The sequence below is a fragment of the Heterodontus francisci genome, chromosome 11 (assembly GCF_036365525.1).
Source record: "Heterodontus francisci isolate sHetFra1 chromosome 11, sHetFra1.hap1, whole genome shotgun sequence".
Classification (NCBI taxonomy): Eukaryota; Metazoa; Chordata; class Chondrichthyes; order Heterodontiformes; family Heterodontidae; genus Heterodontus; species Heterodontus francisci.
Window position 1 is genome coordinate 29,087,868 of NC_090381.1, and position 20,282 is coordinate 29,108,149.

Below are 20,282 nucleotides of genomic sequence, written 5' to 3' on the forward strand. Positions count from 1 at the left end.
GTGCAATTGCAATTTAAAGATTGCATTCTTGGAGGCCAACACTGGGTCCCACCACCACCAGAAAGCAAAGATATTTTGAAAGGGACGATGGGTGGGAGGGAACAGCAACCCTGCATACCTCCAATTAAGAGCCTGTGGAGCTTATTGTTGAGCTCATTAACAGGATTGTTCGCAGCAGTTTTCAATTTTTAAAGGAGGGAAATGGAGAGAACACCATGTCTGGAACACGACAGGGTGTACAAGTCATGAACACTGCGGGGGCCGTGAAGGCTAAGATTAAAATAATGCAAAGGCATAAATAAAGCTCAGCTGCTCCAAATGCACCACAGCCTGGACATTGCTGGATCTAGAAGACTTGCTTTTCTCAGTGGCTGGTGACAAGAATCTGGAGAGGGACAAGAGGCTGCTGGCATCCCCGAGGCACCTGGAGGTGGCAGGGGAAGAGCTGGTGAATGCACAAAGACGAGTTGAGAGAGTTGGTATGGGAACAGGCTACACTGACATTGGACTGATCAACCAGATTGAGCTAAAGTAGTTGCAACCTTGTGGACAGCTGGAGGTCAGAGAAGCATAGTGAGGGACTGCAAGGGGAGGAAGGTATGACCAAGAGATTAGGTGCAGAGCCCAAGAGTCAGCTTTAAATGACAAAGCACCAGTGCCGTAGGAGTCTACACCTGTCCAGGCCGATGATCTCGATGCTGCATGCTCTGACCCCCAATGACCTGAGGCCTCACTGCCCCCATGGCAGTCCCCTTCCTGCAGCCGTCAAGTTCTCAGGTGCCCTGAATTTAACACAACAGAGAGGTACCACTGCTGCACGACAAGGTGTCATCCTCCTGCCACCCTTCAGTTAGAAGACCTCGCTCCTCTCCCTCACTGCCTCCAGCATTAGATCCAGATCGGCATCGATCAAGTGAGGGTCTGCCCTGCCCCGAGTGCCAGGCCTCCAGCTCCCCTGTAACATCTCACTTCCCTCTGGTGCTGTGGAAGGCAGATCTCTCCCTCAGGACAACCAGTAGCCTCAATGATAGCTGCCGTGGAAATCTACATGAGCCCTGCACTTGATCAGACCCACTGCCCTTTTCAATCGCCCGGTTCTAAGAGGACAGAAAACCCGTCTCCACACCAATTCAGGCTTTCCCACTAGAAAATTACAATCTGAATCAGCTTCCCAGAGGTGGCAGGTTTCAGACCAAAAACCAGACCAGGGTCCTGTTTCCACCACCACTTTGAAACTCCGGCCCCTAGTTCTTGCTTCCTGTCTCCGTCACGAAAATCCAGCCTTCGGATTCAGCTAACTGCAACTTGAACATTGCCTTCTGGCCGTCCCCAGACCAATAACAAACTCCTCTAGGAGCTTAACAGTCAGTTAATTGGAGGCATGTGGGTTGCCACCTCACCCACCCCCATCATTGCTTTGAAAACAGCAGTGCATCCCGGAAAAGTCAGAACACTGACACACCATCTGGGAACGCTATTTTCAAAGCGTGCCTGCTCCCATTATCTCCCCCAGAGCTGATTGAAAATCCCGGCCATTAATAATTTCCCTGGAATGTCAGGAATATTATTCTCTTCCTTCACTTGAAGACTGACACAAATCATTCACTATGTCTGCCATTTTCTAATTTCCATTTGCAATATAAACCCCATCTGTTTTCAAAGAGCTCACTTTCCACTTGACTATCATTTTCCTCTAATATAATTTCCTTTTGTGTTAATCATGATACCCTCACACGTTTCTTGTTGCAGTTCCTTTCACATCTCGTACCATATTTTTGTCTTCCTTTTACTGTTGTTTATATCTCTCCCAGTGCTGGGTGTGTGTCGAGCTGCTTGACTGTTGTTGGAGCTGTACCCATTCAGGCAAGTGGAGAGTATTCCATCACATTCCTGACTTGTGCCTTGGAGATGGTGGACAGGCTTTGGGGAGTCAGGTGGTGAGTTACTCGCCGCAGGATTCTTAGCCTCTGACCTGCTCTTGTAGCCACAGTATTTATATGGCTACTTCAGTTCAGTTTCTGGTCAATGGTAACCCCCAGGATGTTGGTGATGGTAATGCCGTTGAATGTCAAGGGGAGATGGTTAGAGTCTCTCTTGTTGGAGATGGTCATTGCCTGGCACTTGTATGGTGCGAATGTTACTTTCCACTTATCAGCCCAAGCCTGGATATTGTGTAGGTCTTGCTACGTTTCTACACGGACTGTTTCGGTATCGGAGGAGTCGCAAATAGTGCTGAACATTCTGCAATCATCCACGAACATCCCCAGCTCTGACCTTATGATTGAAGGAAGCTCATTGATGAAGCAGCTGAAGATGGTTAGACCTTGAACCTACCCTGAGGAAATCCTGTAGTGATGTCCTGGAGCTGAGATGATTGACCTCCAACAACCGCAACCATCTTCCTTTGCATGAGGTACGACTCCATCAGTGGAGACTTTTCCTCCTGATTCCCATTGACTCCAGTTTTGCGAGGGCTCCTTGATGCCATACTCGGTCAAATGCTGCCTTGATGTCAAGGGCAGTCACTCGCACCTCATCTCTTGAGTTCAGCTCTTTTGTCCATGTTTGAACCAAGGCTGTAACGAGGTCAGGAGCTGAGTGGCCCTGGTGGAACTCAAACTGAGCGTCACTGAGCAGGTTATTGCTAAGCAAGTGCTGCTTGATAGTACTGTCGATGACACCTTCCATTACTTTACTGATGATTGAAAGTAGACTGATGGAGCAGTAATATGCCGGGTTGAACCTGTTCTGCTTTTTGTGTACAGGACATACCTGGGCAATTTTCCACATTGCTGGGTAGATGCCAGTGTTGTAGCTTTACTGGAACAGCTTGGCCAAGGGTGCAGCTAGTTCTGGAGCACAGGTCTTCAGTACTATTGTCGGAATTTTGTCAGGGCCATAGTCTTTGCAGTATCGAATGCCTTCAGTCGTTTCTTGATATCACGCGAGTGAATCGAATTGGCTGAAGACTGGCATCTGTGAAGCTGGGGACTTCAGGAGGATTCCAAGATGGATCACTAACTCTGCACTTCTGGCTGAAGATTGATTCTGTGGCGAGTAACACACATCCTGACTCTCCAAAGCTGTCCACAAGGCACAAACCTGGAGTATGATGTAATACTTTGCCTGGATGAGTGCAGCTCCAACAACGCTGAAGAAGCTCGACACCATTCAAGACAAAGCAGCCCACTTGATTGGCACCCCATCCGCCACCTTAAATATTCATTCCACTGTCCAAACCTGCTACCTCTACCACCCAGAAGGACAAGGGCAGCAGCTGCAGGGGATCGACACCAACTACAAATTCCCCTCCAAGCCACACACCATCCTGACTTGGAACTATATCACTGTTCCTTCACTGTCACTGGGTCAAAATCCTGGAACTCCCTTCCTAACAGCACTGTGGGTGTACCTACCCCACATGGACTGCAGCAGTTCAAGAAGGCTGCTCACCATCACCTTCTGAAGGGCAATTAGGAATGGGTAATAAATGCTGGCCGAGACAGTGACGCCCACATCCCTGGAACGAGTAGAAAAAAAGAATTCCTAGCCTTTGAGCTGCTCTTGTAGCCAGAGTATTTATACGGCTGGTGCAGTTTAGTTTCTGGTCAAGGTAACCCCCAGGATGTTGACGGTAGAGGATTCAGAGATGCCATTAAATGCCAAGTGGAGATGGTTCGGTTCTCTCTTGTTGGAGATGGTCATTGCCTGGCACTTGTGTGGTGCGACTGTTACTTTCCACTTATCAGCACAAGTCTGAATGTTATCCAGGTCTTGCTGCTTATGGACGCAGACTGCTTCAGTATCTGAGGAGTCACGAATAGCTCTGAACACTGTCCAATCATCAGCGAACATCCTCACTTCTGACCTGAAGATGGAGAAAGGTTATTGATGAAACAGCTGAAGATGGTTGGATCTAGGACATTACCCTGAGGAACTCATGCAGCATTGCTCTGGGGCTTAGATATTTGGACTCCAACAACCACAACCATCTTCCTTTGTGCAAGGTATGAATCCAACCAGTGGAGAGTTTTGCCCGATTCCCATTGACTTCAGTGTTGCTCAGGCTCCTTGGTGCCATACTCAGTCAAATGCTGCCTTGATGTCAAGGGCAGTCAATTTTTAGTCCTATTTGCTTGCCTGGTATTTTTTCTCTGAAGATAATGATTGCTTTCAATTCCTCCCTCCCTTTTACCCCCTGATTTTCTACTGTTATTGTGATGCTTTTTGTGTCTTCTACTGCGAAGACAGATTATTGTGACTGCGAAGACAGATAGAAAATATTTGTTCAAAGTCTCTGCCATTTCCGTGTTTCCATTATTAATTCCCCAGTCTCATCCACTGAGGGAATTATGTTTACTTCAGCTACTGTCATCCTTATATACTACTTTCTCCCTTTGCTGGTTTCTAAAATTTCCCAATCTTTTGGCCTACTACTAATTTTGCCACATATCTCTTCTTTCAATTTGATATCATCCTTAACTTCCTTAGTTAACCGTGGATGGTTCTTCCTTCTTGTCGAGTTTTTCTTTCTCAATGGAATATATCTTTGTTGAGAATAATGAAATATCTCCTTAAATGTCTGCCATTGGTTATCATCCCTCTTACCTTTTAATCTATTTCCCAGTCCACTTAGCCAGCTCTGTCTTCATATCTTTTGAATTGCTTTTATTTAAGACACTAGTTTCAGACCCAAGTTTCTCACACTCAAACCAAATGTGGAACTCTATCATGTTATGATTGCTGTTCCCTGGGGAACATTTGTTTTTATTCGTTCATGGATGTGGAAGTCGCTGGCTAGGACAACATTTATTACCCATCCCTAATTGCCCTTGAGAAGGTGGTGGTGAGCCACCTTCTTGAATTGCTGCAGTCCATGTGGGGTAGGTAAACCCACAGTGTTGTTAGGAAAGGATTTTGACCCACTGACAGTGAAGGAATGGCGAAATAGTTCCAGTTCAGGATGGTGTGTAATTTGGAGGGGGACATGCAGGTGGTGGTGTTCCCATGTAACTGCTGCCCTTGTACTTCTAGGTGGCAGAGTTCGTGGGTTTGGAAGGTGCTATCTAAGGAGCATTGGTGCATTGCTGCAGTGCATCTTGTAGATGGTGTCAAGCTCCTTGAGTGTTATTGGAGCTGCACCCATCCAGGCAAGTGGAGAGTATTCCATCACACTCTTGACTTGTGCCTTGTAAATGGTGGACTGGGTTTGCGGAGTTGGAGGTGACTTACTTGCCGCAGGATTCCTAGCCTGTGACCTGCTGTTGTAGCCACCGTATTTATATGATTACTCCAGCTCAGTTTCTGGTCAATGGTAACCCCCAGGATGTAGATAGTGGGGGATTCAGAGATTGTAATGCCGATGAATGTCAAGGGGAGATGGTTAGAAACTCTCCTACTTGAATGTTACTTGCCACTTATCAGCCCAAGCTTAGCTATTGCCCAGGTCTTGCTGCATTTCTACGCAGACTGCTTCAGTATCTGAGGAGTCACGAATGATGCTGACATTGTGCAATCATCAGTGAACATATCCAATTCTGACCTCATGATTGAAGGAAGGTCATTGATGAAGAAGCTGAAGATGGTTGGGCCTAGGACACTACCCTGAGGAACTCCTGCAGTGATGACCTGGAGCTGAGATGACTGACCTCCGACAACAACAGCCATCTTCCTTTGTGCCAGGTATGACTCCAACTAGCAGAGAGGTTTCCCTCGATTCCCATTGACTCCAGTTTAGCTAGGGATCCTTGATGCCATACTCGGTCAAAGTGTTGCCTTGATGTCAAGGGCAGTCACCTCACCTCTTGTGTCTCTTTTGTCCATGTTTGAACCAAGGCTGTAACGAGGTCAGGAGCTGAGTGGCCCTGGCGGAACCAAACTGAGCATCACTAAGCAGGTTAATGCTAACCAAGTGCCGCTTGATAGCACTGTCGACGACACCTTCAATCACTTTTCTGATGATCAAGAGTAGACTGATGGGGCGGTAATTGGCTGGGTTGGATTTGTCCTGCTTTTTGTGTACAGGACATACCTGGGCAATTTTCTACATTGTCAGGTAGATGCCAGTGATGTAGCTCTACTGGAACAGCTTGGCTAGGGGCGCGGCAAGTTCTGGAGCAAAGGTCTTAAGTATTGTTCTACTGAGATTATTTATTAATCCTGTCTCATTACACAGTACTGGATCTAAAATAGCCTGTTCCCTGGTTGGTTCCACAATGTATTGTTAGAAGAAACTGCCCTGAATACCCTCTATGAACACCTCCTCAAGTCTTCCTTTGCCAATTTGATTTCTCTACTTACGTATGAACATATGAATTAGGAGCAGGAGTAGGCCACTCGACCCCTCGAGCCTGCTCCATCATTCAATAAGTTCATGGCTGAACTGATTACTCCACATTTCCACCTACCCCCGATAACCTTCCACCCCTTGCTTATCAAGAATCTATTTACCTCTGCCTTAAAAATATTCAGAGACTCTGCTTCCACCGCCATTTTAGGAAGAGAATTCCAAAGACTCACGACCCTCTGAGAGAAAAATTTTTTCCTCATCTCTGTCTTAAATGGGTGACCCCTTATTTTTAAACAGTGACCCCTAGTTTTAGATTGTCTCACAAGGGGAAACATCCTTTCCACCTGCACCCTGTCAAGACCCCTCAGGATCTTATACGTTTCAATCAAGTTACTTCTAAATTCCAGCAGGTACAAGCCTAGCCTGTCCAATCTTTCCACGTAAGACAGCCCACCCATTCCAGGAATTAGTCTAGTAAACCTTCTCTGTACTGCCTCCAACACATTTACATCCTTCCTTAAATAAGGAGGCCAATACTGTATACTGTACTCCAGATGTGGTCTCACCAATGCCCTGTATAACTAAAGCATAACCTCCCTACTTTTGTATAAAATTCCCGTCATGATTAACTATTCATAAAATAACATTCTATTAGCTTTCCTAATTACGTGCTCTACCTGCATACTAACCTTTTGTGATTCATGCACTAGGACACCCAGATTCCTCTGCATCTCAGAGCTCTGCAATCTCTCACCATTTGGATAATATGTTTCTTTTTATTCTTCCTGCCCAAAGTGGACAGTTTCACACTTTCCCACATTATACTCCATTTGCCAGGTCTTTTCCCACTCACTTAACCAATCTATATCCCTTTGTAGCCCCCTTATGTCATCTTCACAACTTACTTTCCTATCTATCTTTGTGTCATCAGCAAATTTAGCAACCATACCTTCGGTCCCTTCATCTAAGTTATTTATATAAATTGTAAAAAGTTGAGGCCCCAGCACAGATCCCTGTCGCACACCATTTGTTACGTCTTGCCAAACAGAAAATGACCCATTTATGCCTACTCTGTATCCTGTTAGCTATCCAATCTTCTGTCCATGCCAATATGTTACCCCCTACACCATGAGCTTTTATCTTCTGCAATAACCTTTGATGTGGTACCTTATCAAATGCCTTCTGGAAATCTAAGTACAATACATCCACTGGTTCTCCTTTATCCACAGCACATGTAACTCCCTCAAAGAACTTCAATAAATTGGTGAAAAGTGATTTCCCTTTCACAAAACCGTGTTGACTCTGCCTGATTCCCTTGAATTTTTCTAAATGCCCTGCTATAACGTCTTTCATAATAACTTCTAACATTTTCCCTGAGACAAATGTTAAGCTAAATGGCCTATAGTTTCTTGCTTTCTGTCTCCCTTCCTTTTTGAATAAAGGAGTTACATTCACTGTTTTCCAATCTCATAGAACCTTTCCCGAATCTAAGGAATTTTGGAAAATTAAAACTAACGCATCAATTATCTCACTAGCCACTTCTTTTAACACCCTGGGATGAAATCCATCAGGACCTGGGCACGAGTTTGCCCAGAGCTCCAACAGTTTGTCAGGACCACTTCCCTGATGATCGTAATTTCCTTGAGTTCCTCCCTCCCTTCCATTTCCTGACTTACAGCTAAAACTGGGATGTTACTTGTATCCTCATTAGTGAAGACCAATGCAAAATACCTGTTCAATTTATCTGCCATGTCCTTATTATCCATTATTAATTCCCCAGACTCACTTTCTATAGGACCAAAACTCACTTTCTTAACTCTTTTCTTTTTAAAATATCTACAGAAACTCTTCCTATCTGTCTTTATATTTCTAGCTAGCTTTCTCTCGTACTCTAATTTAACCTTCCTTATCAATCTTTTAGTCATTCTTTGCTGTTTTTATTATTCTGTCCAATCTACTGACCTGCCACCCATCTATGTGCAGTTATAGGCTTTTTCTTTAAGTTTGATACTATCTTTAACTCTTTTTGTTAACCACGGATGGCGGGTCCCACCCTTGGAATTTTTCTTTCTCTATGAAATGTAGCTATTCTGTGTATTCTGAAATAGCCCCTTAAATGTCTGCCCCTGCATCTTTATTGACCTATCCCGTAATCTAATTTGCCAGTTCACTTTAGCTAGATCTGCTTTCATGCCCTCATCATTGCCCTTATTTAAGTTTAAAATGCTAATCTTGGACCCACTCCACTCTCCCCAAAGTGAATGTAGAATTCATCCATATTATGATCGCTGCTACCTCGGGGCACCTTAACTATGAGGTCATTAATTAATCCTATCTTGTTGCACACTATCAGGTCTAGTATAGCCTGCTCTCTGGTTGGCTCCAGAACGTATTGTTCCAAGAAATTATCCCGCAAACATTCTAAGCACTCCTCATCTAGGCGACCTCTGTTCATCTGATTTTTCCAGTCTATATGTAGGTTAAAATCCCCCATAATTATCACTGTACCTATCTGACAAGCTGCCATTATTTCTTCCTTTATACCCCGTCCGACAGTGTGGTTGTTAGGTGGCCTGTACACCACTCCCACAAGTGACTTCTTGCCTTTATGATTTCTCATCTCTACCCAAACTGCTTCTACATCCTGGTTTCCTGAACTTAGGTCATCCCTCTCTATTGCGCTAATACCATCATTAATTAACAGAGCAACCCCTGCACATTTTCCTAGCTTCCTGTCCTTCCTAAATGCCATGTACCCTTCAATATTCAGGTCCCAATCTATGTCATCCTGCAGCCATGTCTCTGTAATGGCTATCAGATCGTACTTATTTATTTCTATTTGAGCTCTCAGTTCATCTGTTTTGTTTTGAATGCTATGTTCATTCAGATACAGAGCCTTTAGTTTTGTCCTTTTATTATTTTTGTAACCTCTAGCCTTATCTGTTCATTTACTCTTAGATTTGTACGCTCTGTCGCTTCCTGTCACAGTCTATCATTTCCCATATTAATACTTTTCTCTCTTGCCTTGTCTCTAATCCTTGATTTACCTTATCTTACCAAACTTGAACCCTTGCCCCCACTATTCAGTTTAAATCCTCGTTACTTCCTTAGTTATGCAGCTCGCTAGAACACCGGCACCAGCATCGTTCAGGTGTGGGCCATCCCAACGGTACAGCCACCATTTTCCCCAATACTGGTGCCAGTGCCCCACAAACTGGAGCCCACTTCTACCTCACCAGTCTTTGAGCCATATGAAGGTTGAAGTCACTCACAATTTTTGTAGTCCCTTTCTTACAAGCCCCATTATTTCTTAATTTGTACTCTGTTCTGCAGTGTAGCTACTGTCAGGGGGTCTATAGACGACTCCCACCAGTGATTTCTTTCAGTTGCTTATTCTCAGTGTTCTATGTTTGATAAGTATTCCCTTACTCTTAGATTATTAACTATGTCTGGACCATTACTCATTCTTAAATCTATTATGGCCTGCCCACATCTTGGTTACATAAGATTTTGCAATAGGCACCCCTAATCTCTGAGCTAATATTTTCTGCCACATCTTTACTGCTGTCAGGAAGTTTTTTTCCTTCATTCTTGGGATGTAAGCATCGCTGGCATGGTCAGCGTTTATTGTCCATCCCTAATTGCTCTTGAGCAGGTATTGTGAGCCACCTCCAACTTAATGGCTTGCTCGGCCATTTCAGAGGGTAGTTAAAACTGAACCACATTGGTGTAGGTCTGGAGTCACATGTCGGCCAGACTGGGTAAGGATGGCAGATGTACTCCCCTGAAGGACATTGGTGAACCCAGATGGATTTTTACAACAATCCGGTAGTTTCGTGATCATTATTAATGAGACTAGCATTTCATTCAAGGTTTATTCATTAAATGAATTGAAATTCTCCCAGCTGCTGTGGTGCAATTTGAACTCTCGTCTCCAAGGCGTTAGTCCAGGCCTCTGGATTATTAGTCCAGTAACATCACTGCTACGCAAGTCTCTCAGAAACTTACATTACAGTGTTCAGTCCTCACTTATTCCTCATAAAAAGAGAAAAATGGTTACTAGGTGGTCAATTCCTGAGAGAACTCTTCACTTTGCATGCCGATTATGGGGCCTTTGCTGTCATCCTTTGTCCTTTCTCACCCAATCTCCTGTCTTCCACTCTTCAAGTTCTCTGACTGTAATAGTGGATGCATTTTTGCCCAAACTTCAAGTTAACTACTAGTTTAAGTGGTCTCTGTCTGCTAGTTTAAACCCCATCCCCTGACCATGCCTGCTCTTTGTTTGTGAGCTCTGGAAAAGATCTGGATCTTCAAGACCGCACTTCTGCATTGGACTGCATCGGACGACACTGTAAGATTCAGTTTTTGTCTCTGATCTGCTGCTCTGTTGCTAACATTTTAAATTAACTTTGATCAGTTTACAGTCCTTTTCCCATCACTGCTATAACTGAAAGAATTCAATTCTCTGCTGAGCCTGTGACTGGCCATTGGCTGTGCTAGGTTTTTCATGATCAGCTACAGTCTCTTCCTGGACAGAAACTCACTTGCCTCAGCCAAAGTACAAACCTGCACTGCTTCTGGATTTTATGATGATCTCCAACTTCACCAATGTCTTTGTGTCCTGCAACTGATTCTGTACATCTCCTGGATCTTCATTCCTACAGAATTACCTCCATCAGTTCGCCCTCTGATACTCTATCGTCAAGCAGTTTCTGTACCTCACTTACTATGCCTGTTTCTGAACTTGAACAACAGTTCGTCGATGCCTTATGCTGACTCCACCCTATCTACATCAATGTTATCCCGCCATAGGATTTCTGCCTTTCACTCCGGACACCATCCTATTGTGTCCTATCTATGTCCCATTTACTATCAGAATTTTATATATACTAATAATTGCTATGTAACCAAACCGATGTAACTCCAATTTTCCTTGTGTCCATTCTTGTGCGCATTTTAGCTGTCACTCTGGACTCTCAGCTTCCCAAATCCCTACCCCAAACCTCTTCAATACTCAGCAACCTTCCTGATCTCTTACTACCGTCCCAGGTTTGATTCCTTCTTGGACAAGCTTACAGATTCCCTCTTTGCCTCTCTTGGCATCCTCCGAAGGGCCATTGAGGCACTCTGCTCTGCTTCATTAAAAGCAACAACCCCAAGTGCCCCATCCTACTCTCTTGCCAATCTTCCCACCCAGTGCATCCGCTGGGAGCTAATTTTGCCAATCTCCTTCCCGCTCAATTCACCCCTTCCACTGCACTCTTTGTGGACTTTACCAGTGGATTAGATCTCAACGCCTCTGTCTGTAACTCCTTCCAGAATGTCATTTCACTGGTGAACAAGACATTTGCCTTCCATAAATTTATTGTGGATGATTGTATCAACATAATGACCTTGACAGAAAGCTGGCTGAGGGTTGATGCTAGCTTCCCCCTAAATAAGGCCTCGCTGTTCATTATATGCTCAAAGTGATCAGTGATTTCCACTGCTTGTCTGGCTTTTGAAACTTTTTGGTTCTCTACATGAGTTCACACGACTGGAAGGATTGAATTTTAAAACTCTTCCAAGAGAATCAGTTCTCTCAGGTTCTCATATGTGGCTTCCAACTTTACTGCCCGTATCTAATGATCAAAATTAATTTGCTTTACCCTCTCAAATTCTGCCTAAGTCTGCTCAGCCACTCTCTGGAGTTTCTGAAACTTTGGTCAGTAAACTTCAGAGGCTAACTCATATTCATCGAAAATAGCCATTTTGCCATCTCATAATCTGCAGAAGACTCTTCAGAAAGCATGGCATAAACCTCATGAACTCTGCCCATCAACCTGCTTTGCATAAGCAGTGTCAAGCTTTCCTTTGGCCATTTCATTTTTTGGCTTTTTTTTAAAGAAAATGAAAAATGCCTCTCCGTGCCTTTCCTCAAACTTCGGGAAAGCTTGTATAAATTTAAACAGCTTTTTGCTGGGTCCTGGGCTGAATTCAGATTCTTCCTGACCATAATTTTCCTTGGGGTCAAGACTACACTTTTGTCTTAGTTCCATCTCTCTTGACTTCCCTATCTTCTTTTTCACTTTCTCTCTGAAATGCTCTCTCTTTCTCCCTTTCTTCTTCTTCAAATTCAAGTTTTTTCATTGTCAATTCATTTTCTGCCTCAAGCTTTTTCAATTTTATTGCTATTTATTTTTCCTGTTGAAGCCTAAGTTTTCCCATTTCTTGATCCTGCTCAAGTTTTTTCAGTTGTAACTGAATTTTAGCTAACTCAACTGCATCACCCTCTGACCTGCTATTTCCTTCTTCTTCTTTCAGTTTCAAATGTTGGGCTATTACTTCAATTATCTCTGTTTTTTTAGCATCTATTTCAATTCTAGCCCCAATTGTGCTGCAAAATCTTTTAGTTTAACCTTATTTAAAGTTTTCAAGTAACTGTGGGATATATTCTCCTTTCCCAGAAAAGCTGCAGCAACTGCTAATGCCATTCCAGTGGTGTAGACTTTACCCTAATACACAAGAAGCCTGTTTCTTTTATTTTTCTCTTTTTTTCTCTTTCAATTTTTGATACTCCCCTGACAATTAACATTATCTGCATGGATTTGATCCCAGCAAGAATCCCCAATTAATATGTTACGACTGAGGCAGGAGAAGTGCACTGTTAATTCAGTCCCACTTCTCCACAGGTCACAGCATATCAATATATTTTCCCACCTACCGAAAAAACAGCCAATTACATACTGTATCTGTCCCCCAGAATAAAGCACGCCAACCAGGTTTCTTTAATCAACAACAAAATTAACTATTTATGATAAAAACAAGTCTTAACCAATAGTGAGATAAATCTCTATACAAAAAGCTCCTTATTTGATTGGCCCTCATGCACACATAATTATGCATAAAAAAACTGGTTAATCAGAGAAAAAGGATTTTCAGTTTGCAGTTGTTTCATTGGAATAGAAGGAATAATAAAATAATTCAGTTTGTCATGTTCTGTTGGGAAGTTCTTTGGTTTGGTGAGGTGTCCCAGAGTCGAAAGGTCGGATGCCACTCAAAGTCTCTCCAGGTGAGGTTGATGAACAGTCTGTGATGGGTCGGCATTCAAAGCAATTCACCTGCAGCAGGCTTCACATAGGTCTTTCATCATGGGTGCAGCAACAGATCTTCTGAGGTTTTACAGCAGCAGGATAGCAGTAAAAGATTTCTTCAGATTTCAGGACTTTTTAAAACACAGCAAGCAACAGGAACCACACAAGATGCAGGGATCTTTCCGAGATAGGAGACAATAGGAATCTGCCACCATTGAAATACAGGATTTTTACTCAACAGATGCAGGATTCCTTTACAGAGAGAGGTAACACTTTTTCTGGGTCTTCCTCTTTGATCTCCATGCAGACCAAAGCCAAATTTCAAATGCCTGCTCATTGTCCAACTCACTGGCTTTTTAAAGGGTCCAAAGTGAAAGCAAAATCTTCCTAAACTGGTCACAGGTCCAGACATAGAGTCACCCTTGTTATTCAAAGAGTTGGTCTGAGGTGGTCATACCTTTTGCTAGTTTCCTTGAAATTGCCTGCTTTCCTGTCCTTATATACAAAGTCAACTTCCTTTCAAAACATGCCAAAATGTCTTTTATTTTCAGGTGTCTATGACCCCTGGAAAATCCTATTTCAGTTTTTTAAAAACACACAGCATTCTAAGTTTTTAATACAAAAACAAAAGCCTTGTCACATCCCATCTTGAATACTGTGTTCTGCTTTGGGCAACGCACTTCAGGAGATATATATTGCCCTTGGAGGGGTTCATCAGAATGATAACAGGGCTTAGAGAGTTAAATTATGGCTACAAGTTGCATAAAGTTGCCTTGTATTCTTTTGAATATAGAAAATTAAGGGGTGATCTGATCGTGGAGAATTTGATGGGGAAAGCAAGAACGAGGAGATATAATCTTAAAATTAGGGCGAGGCCATTTAGGAAGGAAATCAGTAAGAACTTTTTGATGGTGGAAATCTGGAACTCTGTCCACCAAAAGACTGTGCATGTTGCATCATGATAGCTTTCAAGACTGAGATTGACAGACTTCTGTTCGGTAAGGGTGTCATGGGATATGGAGCTAAAGCAGCTCAGCTGGGTTGAGATATATATCAGTCACGATCTAGTTAAATGGCGGAGCAGGTTTGAGGGGCTGAATAACCTCATCTTTTCCTGTGTTCTTATGAAATAGAGGTTGGGTGAGAATAATTAATATGGCAGTTGGGAACTAAAAATGGCAGCATGTGTGAAAGGAAACAGTGATAAATTGAACTCATAGAAAGAGTCATGGAGAGTCATTTACAGCATAGAAGGAGGCCATTCAACCCATCGAGTCTATACCAGCTTTTCATGGAGCTATTCAGTCACTCCCACACTCGATTCCCGTAGCCCTGCAAATCTATTTCCTTTCAAACTCATTGGTTGTCTCTGCTTCCACCACCCTTGTGGGCAGTTACTTCCAGATCATTACCACCCGCTGGGCGAGAAAGTTCTTCCTCACATTCACCCTGCATCTCTTGCCTGAAACCTTCCATCTGTGTCCCCTAGTCCTTGTACCATTAGTTAATAAGAACAGCTTTTCTTTGTCTAACTTATCTAAGCCTGTCATAATCTTGTACATTTCTATGAAATCTCCCCTCAATCTCCTTGTTTTTCCATACTAACCCTGCAACTAAAATTCCCCATCCCTGGGACTGAGACTGGGACTGCCTTAGTGTTAAGAGATCAGAGGGGGAAGAATTTGTTAAGTGTGTCCAGGATAGTTTTCTGAAGCAGTATGTGGATGGCCCGACTAGGGAAGGGGCTACACTCGACCTCCTCTTCGGAAATGAGGCTGGGCAGGTGGTTGATGTGTCAGCGGGGGAACCCTTTGGGACAAGTGACCAACACTCTATTAGCTTCAAGATAGTTATGGAAAAGGAAAGATATGGGTATGTATTTAGCGAGTATTTTAAAGGAACTCATATAAGGGGCAATCAGAGAAAAACTTTCCTATAGAATGCTACATAGATAACCATTCTCTCTGGGACAATGTCTGTTCAACAAAGTGTCACAGAAAAGAGGTTGAGGATTAATCTCACAAGTATAAAAAATGTTGGAAAGAAAAGAAATTTCCAAAATAAAATGGGTCGACGCAAGTCATCAGATGTTCGATTGTTTTACAAAGAGGTGCTTGTTCAAAGAAATTGTTGGATGTCCTCGAAGAGGGCTGTCTTTTAATGATGAGTTAGGAAAATGTGGAATTTTTTAAATTTTAGAACGCTTTGTAATTCTTTAAACAAGTTTTTTTTTAAAAGGGAATATACTGTATTTTAATGACTGCTGTTGAACATTGATGGTAAAATGTAAGATAAAGAAAAATGTATCATTATTTTATCTCTTGTTTTTATATATAAACATATATAAAAATGTATTTAATGAAAAGAAAAGAAGGGGATCTTCGTGTCTAATCAGTTCTGTTAATGGATGTTAAATACTTAGTAGTTGAAGGTAATAGGGTGAACAGGTGTTGAGTGTTGATTAGTTAACTGTACTCCGATTGAGATATAAAGAGCCAGCCAGCTCCAGCTGGGTGTTTGGAGTGGAGAAGTAAACTCTGTGACAAGCAATAAACAGTCTTCATGACAAACAAGCTTGGCAGTTTCTCTAACAGGATGTATACAGGCAGCACTCCCTTACAGCTCTCTGCTTTCTGCACCTGTACATTTAATACAAGCACTGCCAGGGATAGTTAACGTATAAACTGTTAATCATTATCTACATGCCAATCTTTTACAACCCAAATCAAAGTAAGTGCACAGGGTTAGAAAAGCACCATCGAAAAATTACAGCACAGAAGGAGGCCATTCAGCCTGTTGTGTCCACACTGGCTGAAAAAACTAGCCGCCCAATCTAATCCCACTTTCCAGCACCTGGTCCATAGCCTTGCCGGATACAGCACTTCAGGTACATGTCCAGGTACCTTTTAAAAGAATTGAGCGTTTCTGGCTCCATCACCATTCCTGGCAGTGAATCCAGACACTCACCACTCTCTGGGTGAAGGTTTCTCCCCATGTCCCCTCTAATACTTCTACCAATCACCTTAAATCTGTGCCCCCGGTAATTGACCCCTCCACTAGGGGAAACAGGTCCTACCCGTCTAGTCTATCTCGGCCCCTCATAATTTTCTACAACTATGTTGATTGATGACCTTCAGTGGAATGCAGCAGAGGGAGTGACTTTGGAACCAGTCATTCAACAACCACACTTTAATTGGCCAGAACTGTTTCAAACCATAAAAAAATTCAAAGCAAGGATTTCAAATTCAGTTTCGAGTCAACAAAGGAATCACATTGCTACTTGTATAACAATTGTTGGTTTGTCTCAAGTTGCTGATATGTCAGCCTTTGCTCAGTGCTTTAGATCTCTCACATCTGAGTTAGAAGGTTGTGCCTTCAAGCCCCACTTCAAGATACTATAAGCACATAATGCAGGCTGTCACTTCACTGCAGAACTGAGGGACTGCTGCACTGTTGGAGATGTCATCTTTCAGATGTGATGTGAAATTGAGGAACCCTTCTGAACTGCCAGGTGGTTGAAATGTAAATGATCTCATGACACCAATGGTTACAGCCTTACCAAAATCTTCATCCGTGAAGAAATGCCAAGCCGATCCCATGAAGAACACTGCCAGTGTAGCAGCCAATATTATCCCTCAACAAACATCATGAGAACACATTAACTGATCATTATCTCATTGTACTTTGTGGAACCTTGTTGTCTGCAAACTGATGCATTTTCTTACATTATGACAGTGACTATACTTCAAAAGTACTTCATTGGCTGTAATTGGGGACATCTTGAAATTGTGAAATTTGCTATTTAAATGCAATTTCCTTCTTTCTTTCTTTACCCCACAAAGGCAAGGAGAAAGTACATATCACGATCTGGCAGCCTGTAGTTTCCCAACAGGTGCTCCTAGTAAGGGCCATTCCTTCCTGTTCTGTCTGACTCAACTGTCCACTGTTTGAACCTGCAGAGCAGCCTCAATGATGAACCAGTTGTTTTAGTTTTAAACAGAATCATATTGAACCCTCCCTGTTACTCTTCTTTGCAACACACCAAATCAAACATTTACTGGCTTCAGCATAAAATATTATTTTATGACTAGTGTTGACATATCTGATAGCTTCACTATTTATATCTGAGAAACACTGAATGAACGAGTTTGAGGAACAGGAGTGAGGCTGCAGATCCGTTTTCCCTTGTGCTGAAAATGTCTATTTTATATTAATCTAAATACTGCTCATTGGGTAAGCGTGTAAAAGGAAACAATGGGATGTGACAGAGCAAAGACCATTTCCAATATGACAAGAAAATCTTAATATTACAAAGGAAAGGTTTTAAAAGTCACCATTACCCACCTGCTGAGATATACCAGTGATCCAGCTGTGTGTAAGGACAGCTGGTGTAGGAATTGTTTCTTTTACATATAGCACTAAACGAAAGATATGACAACACCAGGAAGCTCTGCCTTAAAAATGATGTCAGCTCAAGGGCCAAACAGGTATAACTAAAAGGAAGTTATTTTCCACTTTTGAGACCATAATGACATTTCAGACAGGCAATTCCAGAAGCTAAAACGTCCGCATATTATTGGCAGAATAAGACAAAATGTAAAAGCAAAATGAGGCAGACATTTGACAGACAATCCCATCTGATACATTTACTTTACAGCACCTTAATCAAGAATTTGCACACAATAAAATGTGTTGCCCATCTTTAGAACACCCAGTCATTCACACACTGCTGTAACTATCTCCTACTGGTGAAAAAATGGCAAAAAAAAGCTGCTGAATACAGCATAGGTATAATTTCAATAACTGATATGGGGAATTGACCTCAGCCACCATCGCCACAATTATGACAGTAGTGCAGCCCACAATGTTGTCTGACTGGGTCCTGGACCCCCCCACGCTAAAGCCTGGCTCAGGTATAAAATTAAAACACGACCCAGGCACAACCCGACAACAGCCAACCTGAACCTGACCCGAGTCCGAGTCCTTTAATTTTTTTAAATGCCCGACCCGACCCGAACCTGACAGGTATTTGGGTTTGGTAAGGTAGCCAGGCTTTGGACCAGGTGCCAGTTGTTGATGTACCTGTGTTCAATTAATATCATAAAGTTTTTAAAAAAATAACAAACACTGATTTCAAACAGGTGAAGGCACCGCGACCCTGAGCACTCACAGGGAAAAAAATCCACTTCAGGAAATCATGCAATGTAACAAACAAGCTTCTGAACTGTATCAAGTTCCGATGTCATTAACAAAGAAAAATCTCCCCGGAGATCTCAGGTTGGGAAGTTTAATGTCCCTATTTCCAGATAATTTTAAATCCTTGGGCCAAGTATAGATTAAAGCAAGAGCTCAGTTAATGATTCTGTACTTACTGCAGTTACTGGTATCTTCCCCGGGCTTGCCAGTTTCTCCCGGACTGGATAGATTTTAGAATGTAAAGGGTTGGGTTAATTTCACTCGGGTGCTTTATGTCAGAACTTGTAGCTGCTTCTTTCCCTCCCATTCTTCTCACCTCTGATTTCTGTTTTTCCTGATCTCAGTCTTTCTCTCTCTCTCTTTCCTTGCTGTCAAACCAGAAGTAGGCTCCAGACTTTGCCTTCTCGCTGTCTCTCAGGCACTGAGTCATTTTTCCACGATTTTGCACTCTCGCTGGCTTTAAAAGGACAGAGAACCACTCTATTTTTAAAAAAACACACACACACATGAACTAAAACTGGATAAATGAAACATCTAGTGAAAGACTTGTGAGGCCGGTGTGCTCTGAGCTGCTGGGGTAAGTGCGGTGGAGCATTTCACACCTCGATATTTGTGTGAGGGCCTCAGTAATAAGACCACAGCTGCCATCTGCAGGCTACCGAGATATGTTTTCAAACAGGAAGAATAGGGAAGATTTCAGAGCACTGCACATTTCCCATCCAGACCCCCTGAATGTTCATCTGAAGGTTACTTTCCGGAGCAAGGCAGCACTCTCCATGTCCAGCTGAGCTAATCCGAACCCCAATGCTGAACCCAGAAGACAGACCCGACCCGACCCGAACCTGACGCATGTCGTCGGGTCTGTTTAGGTTTGGGTCGGGGCAGAAGACGATGTCCGAGCAAAGACACAGGCCGGAATTTTACGTTTGCCAGACAGGAGTTCGTCACCAATGTAAAAGTTGGTGGCAAACTCACTTTCGCCTAGCCCAGGGATCCGTCCCGCATCTTACGGGTCTCAGGGCTTTAATTGTCTTGAGGCGGGAATTCAACCCGCTTGAGGGAGGAAGTCCTGCCTCATTGAGCTGCTGGCCAATCATCGGGCCAGCCGCTCCTAGTCCCAGCAGCGCCACCAGGAGCGATGGCCAATACTGGGACTGCAGCCAAAGCGACCAAGGAGGATATCATGGAGCCAGGATCCACCGTAGGTTTTGGATGCCTTACCAGGGTGATCGGTCGAGCCCAGGTGGGGCAAAAGTATTCATTTGGGGGAGGGGGTGTGTCATGGGTCCTGGGGGTGGGTTGGGAGGCGGGGGGCGTCCCTCAACTCTGTGCCCAATTGTCAGGGCAACCATCGGGGCGCGGAAAGGCGGGCAGGTCTCACTGGGTGGCCTTTCACATCCCCAGCATGCCCGCTTTCCATGGGGCAGGCAGATCGTTTCTCGCCACTCGCCGCCCCCCTCCCCCTACGACCGAGCTCCTGAAAAGGAGGCGGGAGCAGCTCGGGAAGGCCTCCCAGAGCCTCCCACTGAATTTTACGCCACCCCCATGCCACAATCTGGCTCGCTGGGATGCTGTAAAATTCCAGCCACAGGGTGGCCCACAGTTCAGTGTTGCCTCCCTGCTGATTCTCCAGGCTGCAAGAGAAAGATAGGAGGTTCTTCTTCCCCACTGATGGCAAAAACAGGTCCTCCCACCTGACCAAGCAAGCCTGGGTGAAGATCGCA

At 43.6% G+C, this 20,282-nt stretch overlaps 1 protein-coding gene across 4 annotated transcripts in view; it reads right to left on the bottom strand.

The window, feature by feature from the left end:
* The window catches only part of LOC137375159 (alpha-1,4-N-acetylglucosaminyltransferase-like), a 36,885-nt gene extending 17,485 nt beyond the window's left edge, over positions 1-19,400 (bottom strand). The window contains exon 1 of one of the 4 annotated variants that reach the window (XM_068041874.1): positions 18,875-19,400. Coding sequence is in view for 1 of the 4 variants with exons in the window: in XM_068041872.1 (XP_067897973.1) it covers positions 16,922-16,961 (40 nt within the window). In the remaining 3 variants the exon portion in view is untranslated. Of the gene's footprint in view, positions 1-16,921; positions 17,098-17,706; positions 17,760-18,734 lie in introns of those variants that run through there. The other 3 variants (XM_068041873.1, XM_068041875.1, XM_068041872.1) reach the window with 3 other exon arrangements.
* Positions 19,401-20,282: the final 882 nt, after the last annotated feature.